The sequence below is a fragment of the Elaeis guineensis genome, chromosome 2 (genome assembly GCF_000442705.2).
Source record: "Elaeis guineensis isolate ETL-2024a chromosome 2, EG11, whole genome shotgun sequence".
Lineage (NCBI taxonomy): Eukaryota > Viridiplantae > Streptophyta > Magnoliopsida > Arecales > Arecaceae > Elaeis > Elaeis guineensis.
In genome coordinates, this window is record NC_025994.2 from 95,455,089 (window position 1) to 95,478,309 (window position 23,221).

A 23,221-nucleotide genomic window follows, 5' to 3' on the forward strand; every position below is an offset into this window, starting at 1 on the left:
CCAGGCCACGTTCCAGCCTCGAACCCACGACCAACTTTCCTTTCTTTTATTCCTCCTGCCCTCGCCTTTTTCCGCAGAGAACTCTGACTAGATCTCACGAGACTTCTCTCTTCCCGCTTCGGAAGCTGAAGCTTTGTTGCTGGGGACTGCTCGGAGGAGACGAGGCGATGCACGACTTCTGCTTCACGATCCCGTACGGGCTCGTGGTCCTGGTGGGAGGGCTCGTGGGCTACGCGCGGAGGGGCAGCACCGCGTCGCTCGCCGGCGGCGTGGGCTCCGGCCTCCTCCTCCTCCTCGCTGGCTTCCTCAGCCTCAAGGCCTTCGAGAAGCGCCGTAACTCTTACCCTGCCTTGATCATCGAGACGGGTATGCAACTCTCAATTGGCTAATCCAGCCTCTCGCAATTCCTCGATCTATTTCCCTTCTTTTAATTTCTTTTCGAGATTGGATTTTATTGCCTCTTCTTTTTTGGCTGATATTTGCGATATAGATCGAGATTTTGGGACCGCAGGGGAGATTGATTTTGTTGAATTATGTTTACTCTGTAGTGAGGAAGCCATCGTTCTATAGAATTATGAGCCAAATAATATGTTATTTGGCTATCATCAGATAATTGATGGTTCACTATATTCATGTACTTCCTACTTTATTCTATTATTATTATTATTTTTTGGAAGATCAAAAAAAATTAGCAAGGTCTAGTCACATGGCAATTGATCCAGGACTCACTATTTTCCTTTTCAACACATTTTCTTTTAAAAGTTCATTTGTTCAGGGAGGAAGTAGAAGCTATTGTGAAGTTTAGATCTATTCAAATGACTTCAGAGTATCCTCGTCACTGTGTCTAATTTAACTCTCTTAATAGGATTTTTTTTTTACTTTTTTCATTCAAAAAGGAAAGTTTAGCATATTTATGAGATGTTGGATAGGTGATGCATTTTACAATTTCCAGAGTGAATTGTTCAATATAAGAAGGCATTATTCACTTTGAAGATATTAACACTTTATTGATTTAGTAATGTAATTTGGATATATATCTGGCAAGGGGAGCAAAGGAGACACCATACGTGAAGCTCGAAATGTTAAAGGTAGTATACCGGGAAGTTAAGTGCTGGGTGCCAATGGTGCAACAACTTTACAGTGATGCTTTATGGAATATTCATGGAATTTTTCCTGGTAGAGTTGAACTATGGATGGATCTTTAAAGGGCATTTTGAAGAGAGGAGTTATGAAGGACCAAGAGGGTCCTGTATCACTTAAGTGGAGGCCATTTGGTATTAATCTTGAGTGGTTTAAAATGGTGAAAGTGTCGACAAGATTGGCAATCTCGAAACCCTGTGTGGATGTTCAACCATAGTTATGATGGTATGGAGATATATAATATAGCATCCAAAGGCTTTATAATAGCCAGAAAACTGACATCATCATTGCACCTGAATCAACTTCTACTTGTTAATTTGAGAAATTGCCGGTCTTGCGTTATGGTCGAGAAAACCTAAGGCCATCATGGGTGATGCAGACTTCTTTTGGGACTTGGGATTGAATGTGGCAAGTTGGATATGCTGAAAATATTTCTAGCTTGGTAGAGGTAGTTTTGGGATGTTCAGCACGATAGAATATCTGAGTTTGTGTGTCTTGGTGAATATCCAAAATCTACGATGATCATAAGAAATATGTTTAGATCCTCAAACTAGATTAACGTTTGTGGCTTATGATTGAGTTATCTCTTCTGTTTGAGACGTGGTCTTGGTGTATGCTTAAACAATCACATTAATATATGCAATTTTAAATATATAACATTTTTGAAGGTGCTAGCTCACCAAGTTGGTAAAATATTTGGCAGTTGTACCAAATGACCTGAGTCAAATTCTGCCTTCACCACGGTTTGGGAAGTTAATGGTATTTTGGGTAGGGCTACCCCGTTGTATAGCCTATTGCCTATGAGCCCTTTCTATCGAAAAAAAAGAATAAAATTTTTTGCCCTTTTCTCATAAGCTTAGTGTCGATGGAAATGATTCTATATATTGGTAGTTTCCAGCATGGAATCACTTTCAATTTTGATTCTATATCTATGAACTCTATTTGAGAATTGTATATTGCCTTCCTAAGTTTGCGGCAGCCTAGATCTCTTTCATGAAACAGTAAATAATTGCCTTAAAATCTGAAAATTGTGATGCACATTTGTGTTCACTGTGTATTCTTTGATATCAGTGTTGAGTTCTGTTGAATTTACAATCAGAATTTTAGAACCACTGACTTGCTAGTAGAGTCAAGGTTGTCTTTTTAAGCCTCAGTTAGAGCAAGTCTCCAGTTTAAGTGGCTTCAAATTCGAAAGTGTTGCCTGTCTATTTCACATTGTAGCTCCCTTATGATCCATCTTTATAAAGGAAATAGGGTCAAATGTGTCTCTAATATGATTTGACAAGACTTGAAATATATACTGATTGTTACGACATTCTGTGTTTTTTCTTCATTCAAACTACTGAAGATGAATAACATTTTGTCAAAATATTTAAAACACACCAAACTTGAAGCTGGTGGTTGACAATCCCCTTAACCTTGACACCATTCAACATCAACAAAATAGGTGATGTGATGTGAACAAGACTTAGCCAACAACTGAGAGCACAGTTAATTGGCACTACACCTGGAAGGGCTTCCCTTCAGGGGGTCTAGGGTTCAAATCTCTGGTATTGCTTTGAGGAAAGAAAGAGTGATGTGAGCAGGACTTGAATCCAATAGTTGGCACCCTTTGGTGGTGGCACGTTAACGCCATCTTCCCCTCTTTCTGAAAAGAAGAAAGAAAGAGGTGCTCTATGTAACTTTAATATCCTAGAGTAAATGTTATTCGCTGTAGCATCTGAACTCAAAAGTCTTGCTTAGTTTAAGAGTTCACCAAACAACCTTGAAAAGTGGTAATATGATTGTGTTACTTTTTACTCTGATCTGACAAAAGCATTTCCTTCAGTTATCAAAGCACTATTTTAAGTGAGAAGGACTTGATATGGAAAACACTAAACCTGTTTTCCACCTTTTCTTTAATCTTGTTTTCTATGCTTTGGTTGTTATTAATTTTTTTCCCTATTAATTATTTGATAATTATCTACTTCAGCTGATATTGACTGACTGTTGTTTAATTCGTTGGCAGTATGAGGCCAAGAAAAGAACTTACTTTCTTCTTTTTTTATTTTCCCCTTCTGATTATTATTTCCTCTCCTCTTTTTTTTGATGTTTGTCTTCTTGCCATTGTCTGTGATCCAGTTTGTGCCCTTGTATTAACAATTCTTATGGGGCAAAGATACCTGGAAACGTCCAAGATAATGCCAGCTGGAGTAGTTGCTGTTCTCAGGTCCGTTCAGTTGAATATCTATTCAGTTTGCCAATGATTTCCATCGCATTTTGTACATTAGTTTTTATTACTAGTTTTCACCAACTCACTGGTCATAAATCAGGCACCTCACTAGGTGACATCTGCTTGCAGGGCTCTGCTGCCACTTATTTGTTCGATTAAATCATGTATGTTGACACGCACAGGCACTATCAACTAACATATTTTATCCCCTTTTTATTAGTCATATAAGACATCAGTCTACAAGAGACATACGTGCCCATAAAAAATATACAGAATCCATGAAGAATTCCTGGGGCTCACATGCTCAAGTTACATATGCACTGGGGTTCTTTTTTAAAATTGATTATTGAATATCTAGGTGGAAACTAGGCTGAGAATGTATGGCTATTAATTTGTTGATAGTATTACCATTGTAAATGTTGATAGTGGCTTGAAGTTTTGGAGGTGCATTTTAGTTAACAAAATGATGTAGGCATCTTCTGTAATTAAAAGCATTTATCGAGAGTAGAGTCAAATCAAAAACAATTTGTCTCTTTACACAGGCATGCTCCTACACACATCAAATGAGAAAACACCTTAGGACTCTTCTGGCAACTTAAGACTTGAGTTTGGTATTTTCTGAAGAAAAGTATGTGTGCTGGTGTCAACCTTCTTGGTGTCTCGATGTTAAGATGGTAGTTCAAAAGTTATTTACTAGAAAACATGATGTTGCTGAATCCACATAGGGAGCTGCACAGGTTGACCTGGGGTAAATCTAGAGCCTTTTCTCTTTCTTTCTTTCTCTTGTTCATTCATTCATTCTTCTTCTTCTTTCTTTTTGTTTTTTTTAATTGGCAAGCCAATAAAACCAGTACAGGAGGACCTGTTGAAATATTATACTTGATACTTAGAATTTGCAGATCCAGCCAATAAAATGTTGTGCCAAGCACCTAATTATCTGCAAATTTAGAAACTACCCTATATATAAATTAATGTCTCCCACTTCTTAACTTGAGAAAGATTTCCCTTTTCCATTTTACTAATTACAATAAAATTTGACATCAAACTACTGCAGAAATCAATTAATGTTCCTGACACTATTAAGAAGTCAACATTAAGCAGAACATTTGTTCGAAATCCTTTTTCTGTGAGCTAAGAAATGGCAAATATTGCTACACCATTTTTCAAGTCTAATATATCTTCGGACTTTAATTTACCGTTACCCGCTCCCTGACTGGTTATCATCTTTTGCTTCATAAACTTTTGGAAGTGGGATGTATACAGGTTTTTTTTGGAGGGTTATTTGTTCTCCTTGTTTTCTGTTAGCATCACATGATCATGCTTTATGTTTAACATAAGTGTTAATAAGACATCGTGTCACATCCTGAACGTTGGGTTTCCTTACAGTGCACTTATGTCTGGATTCTACCTTTACAAGATTGCAACTGGCGGCAATCATATCCCATCCAAGGTGCAGTGAACATGTCAGTTGAAATTTCAAGTATACAACATACTATGGGGAAAGTGACATGGTAATGAGAATCAGGTTCTCAGTTTGTAAGTTTTCTCAGTTCTGTTGCAGAAGGATACGGTTATATCTTAATGGCGTATATCTTAATGGCACATGTTTTATATGCTCGGTGTTTTCGGTGAAAGAAAATGGAAGTTATGGATAGACCCATCAGATTGCTTATCTTGTCATTTTGATGATTTCATTAAACTGAACACCCTGTAAGGCAGATGCTGTTTTTTTCCTGAAGACTTAAAAGAAAAGAATGTGAGATAACTTTGCATTCCAGTTTTTTATTTTGCCTAGATGTGGTCACGCTCTCATCCAAGGTAATCTTTCTTCGTTGTCTGTGGACATCTGCAACTGAGGCATCTGCTTGTGGAAAGGCATCCTTATTTCATAGGTTCAATTCATTGATCTTTGGACTCACTGCTGCTCGGCTTTTAGTGTTCTTTTTCATGCTGTCGAGAACTGCATAAATGCACCATCCAACTGCCAGCCTTTCTTTGTATGTCAGTTTTGTTATCCTGAATGTCATTTTTATATCTCACAGTTGAGTATGGATTAGCTCAAGCAGGCAATTGTTTCTGAGACCAAAACTGGCTTTCACTCCTTGTTCTTTTCATTATGTTTGAAGCTGGTTACCATTGATATCTATCTGCAGAACCTGTTAGCTTTGGACCACAACAATTCACTAAATCAATCTAAACTACCCAACTCATAAGCTTAGCCTCATCCTGTCTCTCTGAAGTCTCTTGTCCACATACTCGGCATATTCTAACCCCCAAATTCTTTCTTAAACGACTGCTACGATTTTGTTAGTTCTGTTCCTTGCCTTGCTTCCCGTCATCCATCTCCAAAGACTCCTTCCTGGCTCTTTCGGCATCCCCAAAATTGCCCAGAGTCTGGGCCTTTTGTGGGCCATGCAAGCCAACCTCAGAGCTATCACTCTTCAGGATGTCGACAGTGTTCCAGACCAGGAGAAATTCTTTGTGCATCACAGGTGGTGTAGAAAATCTAACGTAGAGTGCAACATCTTGTCTGATTGATCCACATAGTTATTATTTTTCAATGCATATTTAATGTCCGTTATTTTATTTTTTTATTTGAAAAATTTAAATGATAAAAATACTTTTACTTTTTGAAAAAAAAAATTGACATCCTGTAATATATTACGACATCCTGTGAAAAAAAAATTATGACATTCTGTGACATATAATGATATCCTGTGGTATATTATGACTTCCTATGCATAGGAAATCATAGTTTGGCTTAAGATATCATAATATAAAAGAAAAATTTTTATCTAATCACTTTTCAAACTGCATTTAATGTCTGTAGCTTTACTTTTTTATTTAAAAATTTTGAATGATGAAAATATCTTTATATTTTAAAAAAATTATGATATTTTATATATATTATGACGTCTTCTATCATATTATGATATCCTATGAAAAAAATTATGACTTTCTGTACATAAAATGTCATGATATAGGAAGAGGATGTCATAATTTTTTTCAAAAGATAGAGATATTTTCGTCATTCAAAATTTCAAACGAAAAAGTAAAATCATAAATATTAAATATGCGTTGGAAAGTAGTGGCTATATGGATTAATCGAAAAAGATAGTATATTTCACATCGAATTTTCTATACCATCCATCGTGCACAAAGGATTTATCTTTGAACCAGTCCAGCTGTAAACAAATACTTCGTATCATCAATGAAGCACTGGATCCTTAGCAGCCCAGGTGTAATAGCAGGATGCTGGGGAGGAGCTTCATATTAGAATTCGCCGGAGATGGTCACAAGCGTGGGCCGTGTGTGGGTCGTGCAGTTTCTGAAGCTGAAGATTGCTCTAAGAGGTATTTGGGCAAGCTGGATGGGGAGGTCCAGCATCATCTCAAGATGAATTGGATAGGCAGGCACTGTCACAATTATGCCAAAATTTGTTTCTTAGGCTGATCCAGAGTGTACTCAAAGACATCCAAATCTAGGCGCGAGACTCACATCCATCAATCCTTGTCATTATAATTCTGTCGTTAAAGATGGTGCTGAGTCTCTCTTTTGACATTATCTGCTTAATGATATTTGGACTGGGGCCTGTAAGGATGGTTGTGGACATGATGGCCGGAATGCGGACAGTGCCAGTAAACCTGCCCTTCACTGGCTTCAATCGGAACTTGAGGGCGAGCTGTTCCAGCGTGGAAAGTGCTTGCGAGAATCAGCCGTGAGGGAAAGGCTATCCAGGGCCAGGCGAGGCCTCTTCCATGAAAACTTGGTTGCTTATTTTCATAGTCTGTAGTGTTCATACGAGTCTAGTATGGATATATCCAAAAAAGTCAGAAAGAAGATATCCTTGAAGGTCAAATGAAGCCCCCAACATCAGTCCACAGTCTCTCCACTATGCTTTATCATATGAGAGGTCATTTAGTCAGTAGTATTGTTGGCCTTTTGATATATATATGGTGAATCTTAATGAAAAGACAGCTCTTCGTCATGCACCGAATATCGTGAATAAGAGAGATTTATTTAAGTACCTGACCGGGAAGGGGTGATTTGCAGTGAGAGTTCTCAGATTGGTCTATCCTCGCACCTCAGCAGCCTCATTTGCAACTACAAAGCATACAAATTATCAAGCTCCTCAGTCTCTTTGTAATTTAACGGCAATGCCACATAGATTTCCCATTCCAAACTTTGCCATCTCTATTGTCAAGCCACCGACATGTGAGTCCCTAACGAACTTATACTGCATTCCGTCTCAAAAATATGCCATCATATACATGTAAATTGTGTACCAAATCATCCTCATGATGGCAACATTTGGGTGAGGGAAATTGTTGCGGAAAGATATCCATTGCTTCACTTTCGTTATGTCTGAGAGAATGTGACAAACCAATAATGCACCAAGGTTGTGGGGTTACTGAGCAATCAATACAAAGATGGATTATGACCTAGCCATATAGTACGGACCGCATGCAACTATATCTATCCAAGCAAAGGTAAAAGCGGTAACTAGCTTGGTAACCACAGCTTTATTCGTCTACGCCGGTCCTCTCCAGCAATGGATCGTTTTCACAGAATCAAGGCTGATAACAATTGACCCCACCTTCTTAACTCCCACTTCATCTATCAGGACAGTTGAATTAACACCTATCGCTAATTTAGTGAGGCTTCAATTAATCTGATGGCCGATGTGTAGGAGAGTATCTCTATGGAATTTTCATATTGTTTGGTTCTCAAAAAATAGATTGCATCCTGGTGAATTGTTAAAGAACTGCTATATTCATATCTTATATTGCTCCCTTTGTTCCTCTCCTCTTGACTCCATTGATCACATTATTCTAGCTTTTTTTCCTTCCATGATGTGGAAATGATCAGATCCCTCTACAATATAAGAGAGGAGTTTTGGATGTAAAACAACTCCTCTCCAAAACCGACATAGTATCTACTGATCATTACGGATTTGGACAACACTTTGGAGAATCTAGAAATGGATAAACAACTAAATTTTCCTCCAAAAAGGTAACAATTGCATCTCAATTTCAAGGAAACCGACACAGTATCTACTGATCATTACACATTTTGGACAATATTTTGGACCGTCTAGAAACGGTGAAACAGCTAAATTTTCTTCCAAAGAGGTAACGAATGCACCTCAATTTCAAGGATATCTTTGTCAATTTCTTCGCCGCCAACCCCAATTATCCCTCACAAAGCCCTCCTTAGTAGTGAAATAAAGCTTTGAGGTGCATTGACTTCAAAAAAGGCCTGGTAAATAGGAATTGGAAGTGAGATATTAATTGGATGGTTGTGAATTGGTGATATATATATATATATATATATATATATATATATATATATATATATATATATATGAAATAAAGATTTGAGGTGCATTGGCTTCAAAAAAAGCCTGGTAAATTGGAATTGGAAGTGAGATATTAATTGGATGGTTGTGAGTTGGTGATATATATATATATATATATATATATATATATATATATATATATATATATATATATATATATATATATATATATATATATATATATATATATATATATATATATATATATATATATATATCATCTTTCAGGATTTTTTTAGTACCATACGATGCAGCAGGAAGAAATAAGAAATAAAATAAAAAATAATCAAAATATGTGGATCAGCCATAAAAAGGCTCGCTCCACAGAGCATGCAAACTTCATTATGAAAAAAAATTTACAAGAGAAGATCTCACCCTCAACCCTCATACACCCAATTTTTTTCTCACAGAAAGTTTTTTCTCACAAAAGCTCTCTCTAAGAAGATCCCTTTGAACTCCTGAAGCAATCGCTGTCCGCTGTCCAGGAGCCTGCTGCTCCTTCTCTTACAGTGTCACGCGGCTCTCTCTCTTCATGGGTTTTCACAGGATTTTTCGCTGTGCCTCCATGCGGGATCATGGTCTTCTCCCATGGAAAACCAAGCCCAAAGATCACCACACCACTATTCCCCCTAATAAGACCTATTTATAGGCTAAAAACCCAATTAGGATAGCTTAAGGACTCCTAAACCAACTCAATAAAGGCCACAAACTGTTGGATCAAGATCGGAAGCTACCCACGCCGTCTGATCGTACTTTGGTCCATGAAATAGTATCGTGAACCACGAGAAATGGATGGAAAACTGGTATGCGGTCCACAAACCTGGCTGTGGACTGTCCGATCCATCGTGGATTGAGGAATCAGCCTGCTGAGCTCGCGCAGGCGTGCGCGTGGGCTTGGGCCGGCCCGCCCCCGTGCGCTTGGGCCCTAGCCGCACCCTGCACGCCCGTGCCTGAGCTGGGGCGGGGGCCGGGCCCGCCCACTGGGCCACGCCCTGCGCGCCCAGCCCGCGCATTGGCCGCACCTGGGCTGCGCACCACTGCCGGCCGTCGGCGATCCTCCACTATCTCGAGTTTCGTGCCAACTTCAAAAACTCGTATCTCTTCCATCCGAGCTCTGTTTGAGGTGATCTTGATTTCGTTGGCCTCCATTTTTCATCGCGAACATTGCTGTGAGTTCAATGTGGACCGAATCTTGAGTTATCAAATCCTAACAATCTTCATCTCGACTCAATATTCGACCTTCTCCTAACTCCGAGAGCTTCTGAATCTCCTCGCCCCCATGTCTTGGGACAATCGCCTGCTGATTATGAATGGACAAATATGGGAGTCGAGCCAGGCCGCTCGATCCCATCTCCATCATACGCTGTGCTCCTCTTGACCTGAGACTTGCTCGGGGCATCATCCTGCAGCAATAGGAATCTCACCTTGCGACGTCGTCTTTTCTCCTCTCGAGTCTCCTGTCTCGTACCTGATCCACTTCCACCTGCAACTCCACCTCGCTCTGGGCTCCACTTGGCTCATGAAGCTCCACCTCATACTGGGCTCCCTGCCAGGTAATAATGTCCTCTCCTGCCCTTCTTTCCCTCCAACATAATCCTATCACTGCGTAGCACCTTCAGGATTCCTCCACTGGCTATCGTTCTGTAGCCTCTCGAATTCAGTCTGCTCAATGAGATAAGATTCTGCCTGAAATCGAGTATATATCGGACCTCTTCCAATATCCTCACTACACCATCATGTGTCCTCTAGCTGACCGTCCCGATGCCTCTGATAACACAACTCGATCTATCCGACAGATAAACAGTGCCCTCACTATTCTCCAAGAAATCAAGCTACTCCTCTCTACAACATACATGATAGAGTTATGCAGAATCTAAAATCCACTACTGGGAAGAAGTAGATACTTTGTCAGATATCTCTAGGATATCTCCTTCTGAATCGCTACTGGCCGTCGCTACAGCAGCCGTCGTCCGATTTTTGAGTTGAGGATAATCTTTGGTTAGATGCCCCAACTCCTCACACCGGTAACATCTGGTCTTGCTCAAGTCTCTCTTGGACTTGGACCGTTCTCATCGCGATCTCCTATCGCTTCGTCTACCGCCTCCTGCTCCTCCAGAAGCCATCAAAGCTGAGCTACCGCCACCTAAGCTCGAAGCTGGATTCTCCTTCTTGAGAATCTCATTCTGGAGTATCGCCGCGGTGACCTCGTTCATCTTGATGGTGCTTTTCTCCACTAGAAGAACAGTTACCAAGGACTCGTACGAAGGGGAAAGCGACGCTAGCAAAACCAGCGCTCTAATCTTCTCCTCAATATTTTCACCAACGCTGAGGAGGTCGGTGAGGATCTTCTGGAAGTAGCTTAGATGCTCCTGCATGCTCTGTCCCTCAGTCATCCGCAGCTGGTAAAACTACCTCCAGAGGAAAAGAGTATTGGTGAGAGACTTCGCCATGTATAACTCCTCGAGCTTCGACCACAGCATTGTTGGAGAAGTCTCGCTAAGCATATGGATCACCACCTCATCCGTCAGGTACATACGAATGGTACTCACCACCTGCATCTGTAGCCGTTTCCAATCATGCACATTTATGGTGGTCGGCTTCTCTTCGCACAAGAGAGCATCGATCAACTCTTGTTGGATGAGTACGTCCTTCATCCTTGTCTGCCACAAGGAGAAATTATTCTTTCCATCAAACTTGTTGATCTCCATCTTGATTGTTCATGTCTTCTCCATCTTCAGTGTTGCTCACCACCACTGCAATCTGCATCCTTGTACCGTCTTGCTCTGATATCACTTGTTGGGTGGATGTCTGGTCAGGATACCATATCCCAGGATATTTTCAGTACCACGCGATGCAACAGGAAGAAAGAAGAAACAAAACAAAAAATAATCAAAATATGTGGATCAGTCACAAAAAGACTCGCCTCCACGGGGCATGCAAACTTCACTATAAAAAAAAAAATTTACAAGAGGAGATCTCACCCTCAACCCTGATACACCCAATTTCTCTCTCACAGAAAGTTCTTCCTCACAAAAGCTCTCTCTTTAGGAAGTCCCTTTGAACCTCTGAAGCGATCGCTGTCCGCTGTCCAGAAGCCTGCTGCTCCTCTCACAGCATCACGTGGCTCTCTCTCTTCACAGCCTCTCACAGGATTTTCCGTTGCGCCTCCACACGGGATCGCGATCTTCTCCCGTGAAAAACCAAGCCCAAAGACCACCACACCACTGTCCCCCCTAATCAGGCCTATTTATAGGCTAAAAACCCAATTATGATAGCTTAAGGCCTCCTAAACCAACTTAATTAAGGCCACAGACCGTTCGATCATGCTCGGGTCCACGAAATAGTGTCGTGGACCTCGAGAAACGGTTGGAAAACTGGGTCTGCGATCCACAGACCCGGCTGTGGACCATCTGGTCCACCATGGATCGGGGAATCGGCCTGCTGAGCTCGCGCAGGCGTGCATGTGGGCTTGGGCCGACCCGCGCCCGCATGCTTGGGCCTAGGCCGCGCCTCGCGCGCCCGCGCTTGGGCCGTCCTGCGCGCCTCACGCACTTGGGCCGGGGTCGGGCCCGCCCACTGGGCCGCGCCCTGCGTGCCCAGCCCGCGCCTGGGCCGCACCCCACCGCTCCGCCGGCCGCTGGTGGTCCTCCATCGTTTTGAGTTTTGTGTCAATTTCAAAAGCTCGTATCTCCTCCGTCTGAGCTCCATTTGAGATGATCTTGATCTCGTTGACCTCCATTTTTTGTCACGAATCTCGCTGTGAGCTCAATATAGATCGAATCTCGAAATGTTAAATTTTAATAATATATATTTATATATTAAATAAGTTAATAAATTTTGAATGTATTTAATTTACGATCAAAATTAAAATTAGGGTGAATCGGAATGAAAAATACAAATTTCATATTTTTAGATTCGTTTCATCCATGGCCGAAATCGGAATCCATGTTGGAATGAGACACTCGTTCCACTCTCGTTTCAAGAGTCCCTAGTCTCTCAGCCAAGCAATTACTAAAAGTAAAGATAGGAGCATGATGGGATAAGAGGATGTGGACCATTTGTCAGTGGCGTTAATGTCTTGCGGGACAGCATAAGAGGTTTCGTACCTATCCGTCTAAATGCATTTGTCAGGACGCGCTGCACCGATGCTGCCAAGGGCTCCACACACGCAGCTCTCCTTTTGATGAGATATTTATGCGGGAGACGACAAAAAATAAATAAAAGCGAGAAAGAAAGGGTAGATAGCGTTCCAAGCTAAAAATAGGAGGAGGTGGAGCAGGGAAGAGGCCAACCGGAACGAGGCAACGACCCCCGGTTACCCTTCACTAGTTGTGCTGCTTGGGTGCAGCAGACCGATAAATTTGTTGAAAAGAAGGCCCATAAAATTCTAATAAATATCATTATTTTAAAAAAGAGGCCTTGCTAATTACCAAGATTCTGTACCAACAAAATAATTAAATTTAAAAATGAAAAGAACCAAAAGAGCTGAGCAGCTAGGTTTCAGTATAATAAAATTTCTAAAATAAATTTCATTCTTTTGTTAATGTTGTGAAATCATTATTTGAATATAAAATTATATTATTTAAAGTATTATAAACAATCCCGACTAATTTATGCCATTATTGCAGCTTCTAACGTCTTTGTACCAAAATAGTAGAATAGGTCAAAATACAATTTTTTTTACATCAAATTAATATTAATTTATGTTGAAGTAAACCGATCGACTTTCGTAAATCGATCGATCTCCGATACCGATCGACATCCGATTCTGACCCATCAAACAAACAAACAATCTTGGAAGCGATTACCGATTATATGTCGACTGAGCAGACCGACGTTACTCTCGATCGACCAACCGAACACTCCTCATCGAATCAAGATCGGTAGACGGCCGATGTTGGGACTCTATAAATAATAAACTACTTCGATCGTTGGTATTTCAGAGTTACTAACCGACAACCGACTCCCAACGCATAGTCGGTCGACTTATTCAAATATATCATAATCGTCACGGACGGTTACTCCACTGATATCGTGGCGTAATCCATGGAAACTAATAACTCACTACGAGACTACCGTCCTGTGATTCTACACCGTTAAATGCGGGACCATATCCGACAGTTACGATGATCTACTCTATAAAAAGGAGATAAAGCAACAAGTTTCGGTAAGCCATTTTTGACGCTGAGCTCTGTCACCGTTCTCATTCTACTATTGTCCGATCTCCCTCTCTGATTTAAGCATCGGAGGGTCCCCATCGGAGACAACTCCGGTCAGTACGGACTTCATTTTACAGGTGCTCGTTTTCGATGAACAAACGACGAGGGGATTGGCAGCAACAGATTGGTGCGTCAGGTAGGGAAAGACAATGGCAAGAAGGAAATTCGCAATGACGAGAATCAGAGCTCAACGATCAACGGCGACCGGCTCGGCGAGACACTCTTCCCGTCGGGAAGAGGCCCGTTCCCTGCCTCCGGTAGCAGAGCCCAGTTCTCCACGCCTCGTGGTTACTACAGACGCTCAGATTGCTGTGATCGTGCAACAAATGAACATCCTCGCGGAGGCAGTTAAAATCCTCCAACAACAGCAAATCCAGCCACCACAACCGCCGATGGAGCAATAGGTTGCGCATTCAGCGCATTCCAAGCATAGCCGCCGTCATTCGCGACGATCTCCGTCTCCTCCACCAGAACGGCGATCTTGGCTCTCTCAACGGGATGAGCAGTGACACTCGCAGCACTCTTGATGCGCCATCCACCATTCACGATGCCCCTCTTCTTCCCAGTTAGATCGAGTAAGGAAGAAAAAGCGATCGCGAATACCGTCTGCCTCTAGTTTATCGGGAGGATCAATCCCCGGAGTCTTCCACCACCGACGGCTTGAAGACTACGAATGTAAGTTCGAGAAAATCGACCGCCGACTCGCCCAGCTCCAGACAGACGGTCAGAAATCGTCAAACGACTTCGATTTTCATACCACCCAGTCTCTCTCCCAACTTATTTTGAATGAACCGATCCTGACTCGGTTTAAGATGCCGCATGTGGAGCCCTATGACAGTTCCACCGACCCAATCGATCACCTCGAGAGCTACAAGGCTCTCATAACAATTTAGGGAGCAACCGACGCCCTCCTGTGCATCGGCTTCTCGGCTACACTTCGAAAAGCTGCTCGGACTTGGTACTCTGGGCTTCGGTCGGAAAGTATCCACTCTTTCGAGCAGTTGAAATATTCCTTCGTGGCCCATTTCAGCACCAGCCGGAGGCCGCCACGAACCTCAGATAGTTTCTTTTCGATCAAACAAGGAGAGACCGCAACACTCTGAGATTTCGTGGCCCGATTCAACGTGGCCACGCTTGAGGTCAGGGACTTCAACGAAGATATGACCATATCGGCCATGAAAAGAGGTTTGAGGGGGTTCCGATTCACGTACTCACTGAAAAAAACCCTCCCTCGGATGTATGCTAAACTCTTAGAACGCGTGTACAAATACATGCATGCGGATGAAGGAGTTTCTGACCAGCGTCAGATAGAAAACAAAGATCAGAAAAAAAAGCAGAACAAGAGTGGGGCTTCAGTCGAAACAAGTAGGTCCCCATCCAATAAGCAAGCCTCACCACGATAATAGAGTCTGAGGCCGACACATGACAGGTATAATCCCTATACCCCTCTCTTTGCTCCTCGTGCACAGATCTTCATGGAGATCGAAGGGGTGGAATATCTACGACACCCTCCACTAATGAAAGTGAGGAACCATGATCGAAGAAAGTATTGCCGGTTTTATCGAGACTACGATCACGACACCGAACAATGCATCCAGCTCAAGGACGAAATAGAAGCCCTGATATGACATGGCTATCTCAGAAAATATAGGAGGGAGTCGCTGACTCAACTCCTTTTCGATCGACGACCCCAAACGACTGAGGAAGCTGTGAATAACCAACCGACCGCAGGAGTCATTAACATGATCACCAGACGGCTGGATCGGGGGGCAACTTCCGACGAAGAGTCAACGAAGCAACCAAGACTCCATGATGTAATAACCTTCTCGGAGGAAGATGCTCGGAGAATTCAAACTCCTCACGATGACACTGTTGTTGTTTCAGCAACAATAGCAAATTATGATATAAAAAGGATACTTATTGATAATAGAAGCTCAACTGACATTCTATTTTTCTCGACCTTCTCCCGAATGAAATTATCGATTGATCGACTCAAAAAAATCTCGACATCATTAGTCGGCTTCACTGGAGATGCGATCACAGTGGAAGGAGAAATCATCCTCCCCCTAACCGCTGGGATTGAACCATAACAAAACACCATCTTCATAACCTTTACGATCATCTGAGTACCCTCGGCCTACAACACCATACTCGAAAGACCTAGACTAAATGCTCTGAGAGCGATAGTCTCGACATACCACCTGTTGGTCTGATTCCCGATCAAAAACGACGTCGGAGAGATGTGCGGAGATCAACAACTCGCCCGACGTTGTTTCACGATCCCCACCCAAAACAATAAACCTGAGGACTTTCTACTGGTCGACAAATTAGACTAAAGAGAGAACCAAAAAATGGGTGAGCCAGCCAAACAATTGACTTCCATCCCGATAACAGAAAATTTCGAGCAAATGATCTGAATCGGGTCATAATTGTCCGACTCGGAGCGACAATAACTAATCAAATTGCTCAAAGCCAACGTCGACATCTTTGCTTGGTCGGCCATGGACATACCCGGTATTCTTTTGAAAATAATAACTCCTCGACTTAACATCAGTCCAAACGTCAAGCCAGTGAGACAAAAAAAATGGTCCTTTGCCCTGGAAAGACAGAAAGCCATCGACGAGGAAGTCGACAAACTACTTGCGGCGGGCTTCATCAAAGAAGCCACATATCCAGACTGGCTCTCCAACATGGTCATAGTGAAAAAGACCAACGAAAAATGAAAGATTTGCATCGACTACACTGATCTGAATCGAGCCTATCCGAAAGACAGCTTCCCATTGTCAAAGACTGACTAGCTGGTAGACACGACATCGGGTCATCGACTACTGAGCTTCATGGATGTCTTTGCTGGATATAATCAAATCCGCATGGCACCAGAGGATGAGGAACACACAGCTTTCATGACCGACAAGGGCTTATACTGCTACAAAGTAATGCCTTTCGGTCTGAAAAATGTTGGAGCCACCTATGAACGACTCATCAACAAAATCTTCAAAGCACAGATCGGACGAAACATGGTAGTGTATGTGGATGACATATTGGTAAAAAGCACCCAGACTTCGAACCATATTTGAGACCTGGAAGAAGCTTTTAACATGCTTCGACGACACCAAATGAGGTTAAATCCGACCAAATGTACGTTCGGAGTGACCTCGAAGAAATTTCTTGGATTTCTTATTTCGCAATGAGGGATCGAAGCCAACCCCGAGAAAATAAAAGCTATCATCGATATGAATCATCCAAACACGAAGAAGGAGGTACAACAACTGAATGGGAGAATCGTTGCACTCAGCCGATTTATCTCTAGGTCGGCTGAGAGATGTCTACCATTCTTCAAGACTTTGAGGCAAATGAAGGACTTCTCCTGGTCAGATGTATACCGACAAGCCTTCGAAGAACTGAAGAAGTACCTGCCTTCTCCATCTTTACTCATAAAATCAAAGGTCAGAGAAATACTATATCTCTACTTAGCGACATCGACAGAGGCGGTTAGCTCGGTACTCGTTCGGAAAGACGAAAATCAAATTCATCGATCCGTCTACTACACCAGTAAAGTACTCCACAACGCCGAAGTCCGATATTCAAGAGTGGAAAAAATGATCTACACTCCGATCATATCGGCACAACGGCTTCGTCCTTACTTTCAGGTACACTCCATTGTGGTCCTTACCGATCAACCATTAAAAGCGATCCTGCACCATCCCGATACATTGGGACGAATGGCAAAGTGGGCGGTGAAGCTAGATGAATTTGACATACAATACCAATCATGGCCGTCCATGAAGACACAAATTCTAGCCGACTTCATCGCAGAATGCACAATAGCCGACAACAAGTCGGAAGATGCAACTACGAAGGAGGCTGCCACCCTCGAGCCCGACCTAAGGTCAACCTGGGTGCTGCATATTGACGGGACATCGAATGCTCAAGGTAGTGGAGCTAGCCTCATTTTCATCAACTCAAAAGGGGTAGTCACTGAGTACATCCTTCAGTTCGATTTCAAAGCTTCAAATAATCAAGCTGAATACGAAGCTCTCTTAGTCGGTTTGAAATGGCTAAGGAGCTCGAGATTGACAGTTTGAAAGTCTTCACCGACTCTCAACTGATCGTGGGACAAGTCAAAGGCAAATTTGAAGCTCGGGACCCGATCATGGCAATACCTTCAAAAGGTGAAAGATCTCGTGATGAATTTAAGATACTTTGAGATCTTCCACATACCCAGGATCGAGAATGCTCGAGCCGACGTACTTTTCAAACTGGCAACGACTGCTTACAGTTCGCTGGGCTGAACATTCGTGGAGTGTCTTGAGCAACCGAGCATCGACAAAAATAAAAAAGTATTGTAGCTAACAGCCGAACCTAGTTGGATGGATCCGATCATCCGGTATCTGTCCAACGGAGCCCTCCCTGAAGATCCTGCGGAAGCAAAATGAACCCGATGGGCAGCTTCCCAGTATGTGATGATGGATGGTCATCTCTACAAAAGGTCATTCTCCCTTTCCTCACTGAAGTACCTAGGACCGACCGATGCCGACTATGCACTTAGGAAAGTACATAAAGGAATTTGTGGAAGCCACTTGGGGAGCAAGTCCCTAGCCTACAAGATTTTGTGACAAGATTACTATTGGCCCACCATGAAAAAAGATGCGGATGACTTAGTCCGAAGGTGTGAACCATGCCAGAAGTATGCCAACATATAGCATCAACCCACTAGTCGGCTAACATCCATTGTCGCACCCTGGCCTTTCGCTCAGTGAAGAATCGATATACTCGGTCCTTTTCATCTGACATCTGATAAAAAAAAATTCATAGTGGTTGCAATCGACTATTTCACTAAGTGGATAAAAGTCGAACCCCTAGTCTAAATCACCGAATACAAAATGAAAGACTTCATTCAGAAATCCATCATCCACAGATTCGGACTGCCGCATACCATCATCATCGACAACGGATGATAATTCGACAATCAGAACTTCAGAGAATTCTGTACAAAATTTTATATTATACATAAGCTTACATCAGTCAGACACTCGCAATCAAACGGAGAGGTTGAGATGACCAACTGAACAATCTTGCACGGGTTAAAGATCCGACTGAATGAGGCTAAAGGTCTTTGGATCGAAGAGCTATATCCAGTCTTATGGGCGTATCAGATAACTCCCCGTATACCGACTGGAGAGTCTCCTTTCAACTTAGCCTACGGGACGGAGACGATGATCCCACTCAAGATCGGGTTACCATCGATAAGAGTTGAGCAATACAATGAACCGAACAACTCTTAGTGTCAGAGAGCCGACTTAGATCTCTTATCAGAACTCCGACATGAAGCTTAACTTCGCATGGCCACGTACCGACAGAAGATAGCTCGGTACTATAACACCAAAGTCAAGCCGAAAGTTTTCCGACCAGGAGACTTAGTTCTGAGAAAAGCAAAAATTTCAAAACCTCTAGATCAAGGAAAGCTATCTTCGAACTGAGAAAAACCCTATAGGATATCAGAGACAAACAGACCGGGTGCCTATCGGCTCGAAACCTTGGAAGATTCGGCTATTCCCCGAACATGGAACGCCGACAATCTAAAATTGTACTATCAGTAATCTCGGTACGCATTTGAAAATACAGTTCTGTTTTGAAATCATAAACCAGACTTCTAATGAAATGTCAGTCCTCGTTGTGGAGGCCGGATCATCGATGTCATGGCTTGAGATTTAACTTTCCAAAGAAGTCAGAAACCTTCAGCTTGACCACCGACTGCATCCCGACTCCCTTGCAGAACCTACCTATCTACTTCAACGGGAGGCTAGCACTGGCCATGCAGATTTTCTCCACAAAAGCCGTGCCACCCCCATAGTCAGCTTTTTATTCAAATGGCTGGCTAATTTGCCGACTTGGTATCAACTATGAAAGGCAAAATACCAAAACGATCAAGATCGGATTGGAATTATACCGACATGACCATGGCCAGTCGAGAGATATTCGGCTTGCTACCATTTATTAGATAATACGATGTATAAATCCGCTCAAGGTCCGAGTAATGGATATACGATTTACAATCATTATCCTAACTAAATACGTTAGAAACTACACGACTAGCAGACCTTACAATATGTGGAATGGTCGGATCTACAATCTACATTCGGAGATTACTCCACGGACAGATATCACAGATATTTCAGCAAACAAAAATTCTATCTTGAAGAAAAATATTTTCATTTATTATCAAAAAAGAAAGTACAAAATCGTGCCAAAGTCCAACTACAAGTATCAAGCTACAAAAAAAAAAAATATCGACTAATCTTCGTCGCCACCTTTCGTTCCGCTGAAGAATCGACGACCCACTTTGAATCAACTTCTCCAACAAACTTTACCTTCCAGCTCAGGAACGATACGAATCGGATCAGACTGCGAAGATGGTTGGCCAGTCATACTGCCCCCAACCACGCCAACAGCCTGATCCACTTCTACATGAAAAATGCGATCAACGACCGCACTCTCCTTGCTGAAGCCCGACCGACAACCAGAGCTAGAGGCGGGCTTTAGATTTTCGTCCGCCGACAAAAATAATTTTGATCATGCAGCTGAGACGGAGATGCGGAATACACGATAACGGGTCGTCGACCCCATCATCGGCACCAGAGGTAAAAAGCTGACATCGGCTCGAAGCATAATTTCGCTTCCGAAACCTACTTACAATCGGACCACATAACAGGAAAACCTCCGGATCCGACAGGGGGCCGTCAGCTGGAATCTCCAACCAACCACCCCTTGCAAGAACCTCATCCATCAAAACCATTTGGGGGGCTCTGGAAAATGACAAGAAACATTTTTTACTCGAGAGCGGCTCTCTGACAAAGCTCTCCCATCAGAAAGGATGAAATGAGAGATGAGTACCTGGCTGACAGCGGTCTCTTTATATAGGAATGCTCGATGGCCCAGATGAAAGCGGTCAGATCGAGAACACGCTGGATGACGACACGTGGTAGCATCTGGACCCATCACCGATCGACGGTTCGACGCACCTGCCCCAGATTGAACCATGTCATCCCTATCCGCATGAATGTCTCCGACCCAATAGCATCCTGACACGTGACGAAAATCTACATGCCAGAATTAAATCCCACGATGCTGGTTCACATTCCCGATACGACGCCTGACACTAGATTCTTCTGCCAATACGACGGCTCGAAAGCGACAAAATGACTATTCGATCGTACTCCAACAAAAGTGGTGTCAGAGCCGAGATTCGACATGACAGATAACAACTCCTTTCGTCTAAGGCGATTAACTACGTGACGACGCACGTGATGATTCACCATTGGACTCGGGAGTAGGAGGCAACTATTGGAGTAAACCGACCGATCTCCATAAACCGATCGATCTCTGGCATACACCGACTGACGTCTGACTCTGACCCACCAAACGAACAGACAATCCTATAAGCAATTACCGACTATATATCGACTGAGTAGGCCGATGCTACTCTCGACCGACCAACCAAACACCCCTCACCGAATCAAAATCGATCGATATTTCAGAGTTACTAACCGACAACCGACTCCCGACGCACAGTCGGTCGACTCATTCAAATATATCATAATCGTCACGGACGGTTACTCCACTGATATCGCGACGTAATCTATGGAGATTAATAACCCATTACGAGATTACTGCTCCGTGATTCTACACCGCTAAATGCGGGACCATATCCGACAGTTACAACGATCTACTCTATAAAAAGAAGGTAAGGCAACAAGTTTCGGTAAGTCATTTTTGACGCTGAGCTCTGTCACCGTTCTCATTCTACTATTGTCCGGTCTCCCTCTCTGACTTAAGCATCAGAGGATTTTCGTCGGAGACAACTTCGATCAGTACGGATTTTATTTTGTAGATGCTCATTTCTGACGAACAGATGACGAAGAAATTGATAGTAATAGTTTGTTATGATAATATGTGGCTCATAATCATCTAGGTCTTGTGTCGGCGAATGATGCCAACTAGGTTTGTGAAGCACAATTGTCCCAAAGTTATCTACGTGCTATTGCACTATCAGGTAAAACCCACAGAAAAATTATGATCATAAATTCATAGTTGCATTAAAATTATGATATGTGATATAAGTATAACCTTGATCCATGCTTTCATTGTTTCCAAAAAAGTGATCCAGTCCAATCCACTTCTGCTTGATTTTTTTTTGAAAAAATTATGTGATCAATTTATCTAGTTTCTTGGCTTGAATTAGTTCAAAACCCATAGTTCATCCATGAAGAATATTTTGCAATCGTTTTACAGGCGGCTAAAAATTTGTTTCTTGTTTCGGGAAAAAAGGAAAGTATGGCTGAAACAACATGACTGACCCATCGAGCATTCACGAGTTCAGCAGTAAACCTGACACCAAACACTGTCCATTGACTGAACAAAACCTAGTGGTGGAGGACGAAGGGGGTTGGTGGCAAATGTGGCTGAGATTGCCTCTAGCTATTGATATTTGAATTCAGTTGGATACTTGGATTGCTTTCCATCACATGAGTTATGTCTGAGAGTTTCGAGGGACAACTTGAGATCACCGTGTTCCACCACCCTGCTACCACCTACTTTCCTCTATGTCAGATAAAATAATAGTTTGCGCCGATATTCCCTAAGCAGGGGCTTCTTCTTCATCATAACAATTGGAAAAATACCCATCATACGTCCAATCTAGCTTTGCCTAATTCTTTTGGGTCATGAAATACGGATGTTTTACCTATGGTGGAAGTTATAGGATAATAATGGTAGAAAATAAGTCTTTTATCATTCACAATATGAAATATTGCTTTCAAAATGACAAGAACATTTGAACTTAAAAATATCATTTCAAGCTTGTGAATAGTGAAATAGCCAAACATTATAGTGGTTATATAGCGATCGTTATATCATAATGATGATTTTTAAGATTTTTTTTGTAAATTTTTGAGAAATAATGACAACAATTGTTATTGCAATATTTGATTTAGCATGTTTAGTATAATATGCTAAAGACTCATGGAATTGTTATTTTGATTGTCAATTGGAATAATGCTGCGGAGTTCCTAGCTCCAAGCTTTCATTAGCTGCACATGTAATCTCTTGGACAAATCTTGGATGTTCGACTATGCACATTATTTTGGTCATAGCTATTCATTTACATTGCTTCTAAATTTACATGCATCAAGCTTCATTTTTTATCCATCCATAGCTTGAATTTTGAAGTATAAGCTAGTCATAGATCAAAGGCTACTGTCACTGGTCCATTGTAGCACACCCAATACTTGA

General features: G+C 42.2%; 1 protein-coding gene across 1 annotated transcript; it reads left to right on the forward strand.

Moving 5' to 3' along the window:
* Positions 1-5,129, forward strand: LOC105051467 (protein FATTY ACID EXPORT 5). Its single transcript, XM_010931937.3, has 3 exons — positions 1-366; positions 3,262-3,349; positions 4,739-5,129. The coding sequence occupies exons 1-3, from the start codon at positions 168-170 to the stop codon at positions 4,809-4,811; spliced, it is 360 nt and encodes a 119-aa protein (XP_010930239.1). The 5' UTR covers positions 1-167; the 3' UTR covers positions 4,812-5,129.
* The last annotated feature ends 18,092 nt before the right edge of the window (positions 5,130-23,221 follow it).

Excerpts from the sequence above, each read along its gene's own strand:
- LOC105051467 (XM_010931937.3), top strand. The coding sequence starts at position 168 with ATGCACGACTTCTGCTTCACGATCCCGTACGGGCTCGTGGTCCTGGTG. Across the intron at positions 367-3,261 it reads TGCCTTGATCATCGAGACGG|TTTGTGCCCTTGTATTAACA; the intron begins GTATGCAACTCT and ends TCTGTGATCCAG. Across the intron at positions 3,350-4,738 it reads GGAGTAGTTGCTGTTCTCAG|TGCACTTATGTCTGGATTCT; the intron begins GTCCGTTCAGTT and ends GTTTCCTTACAG.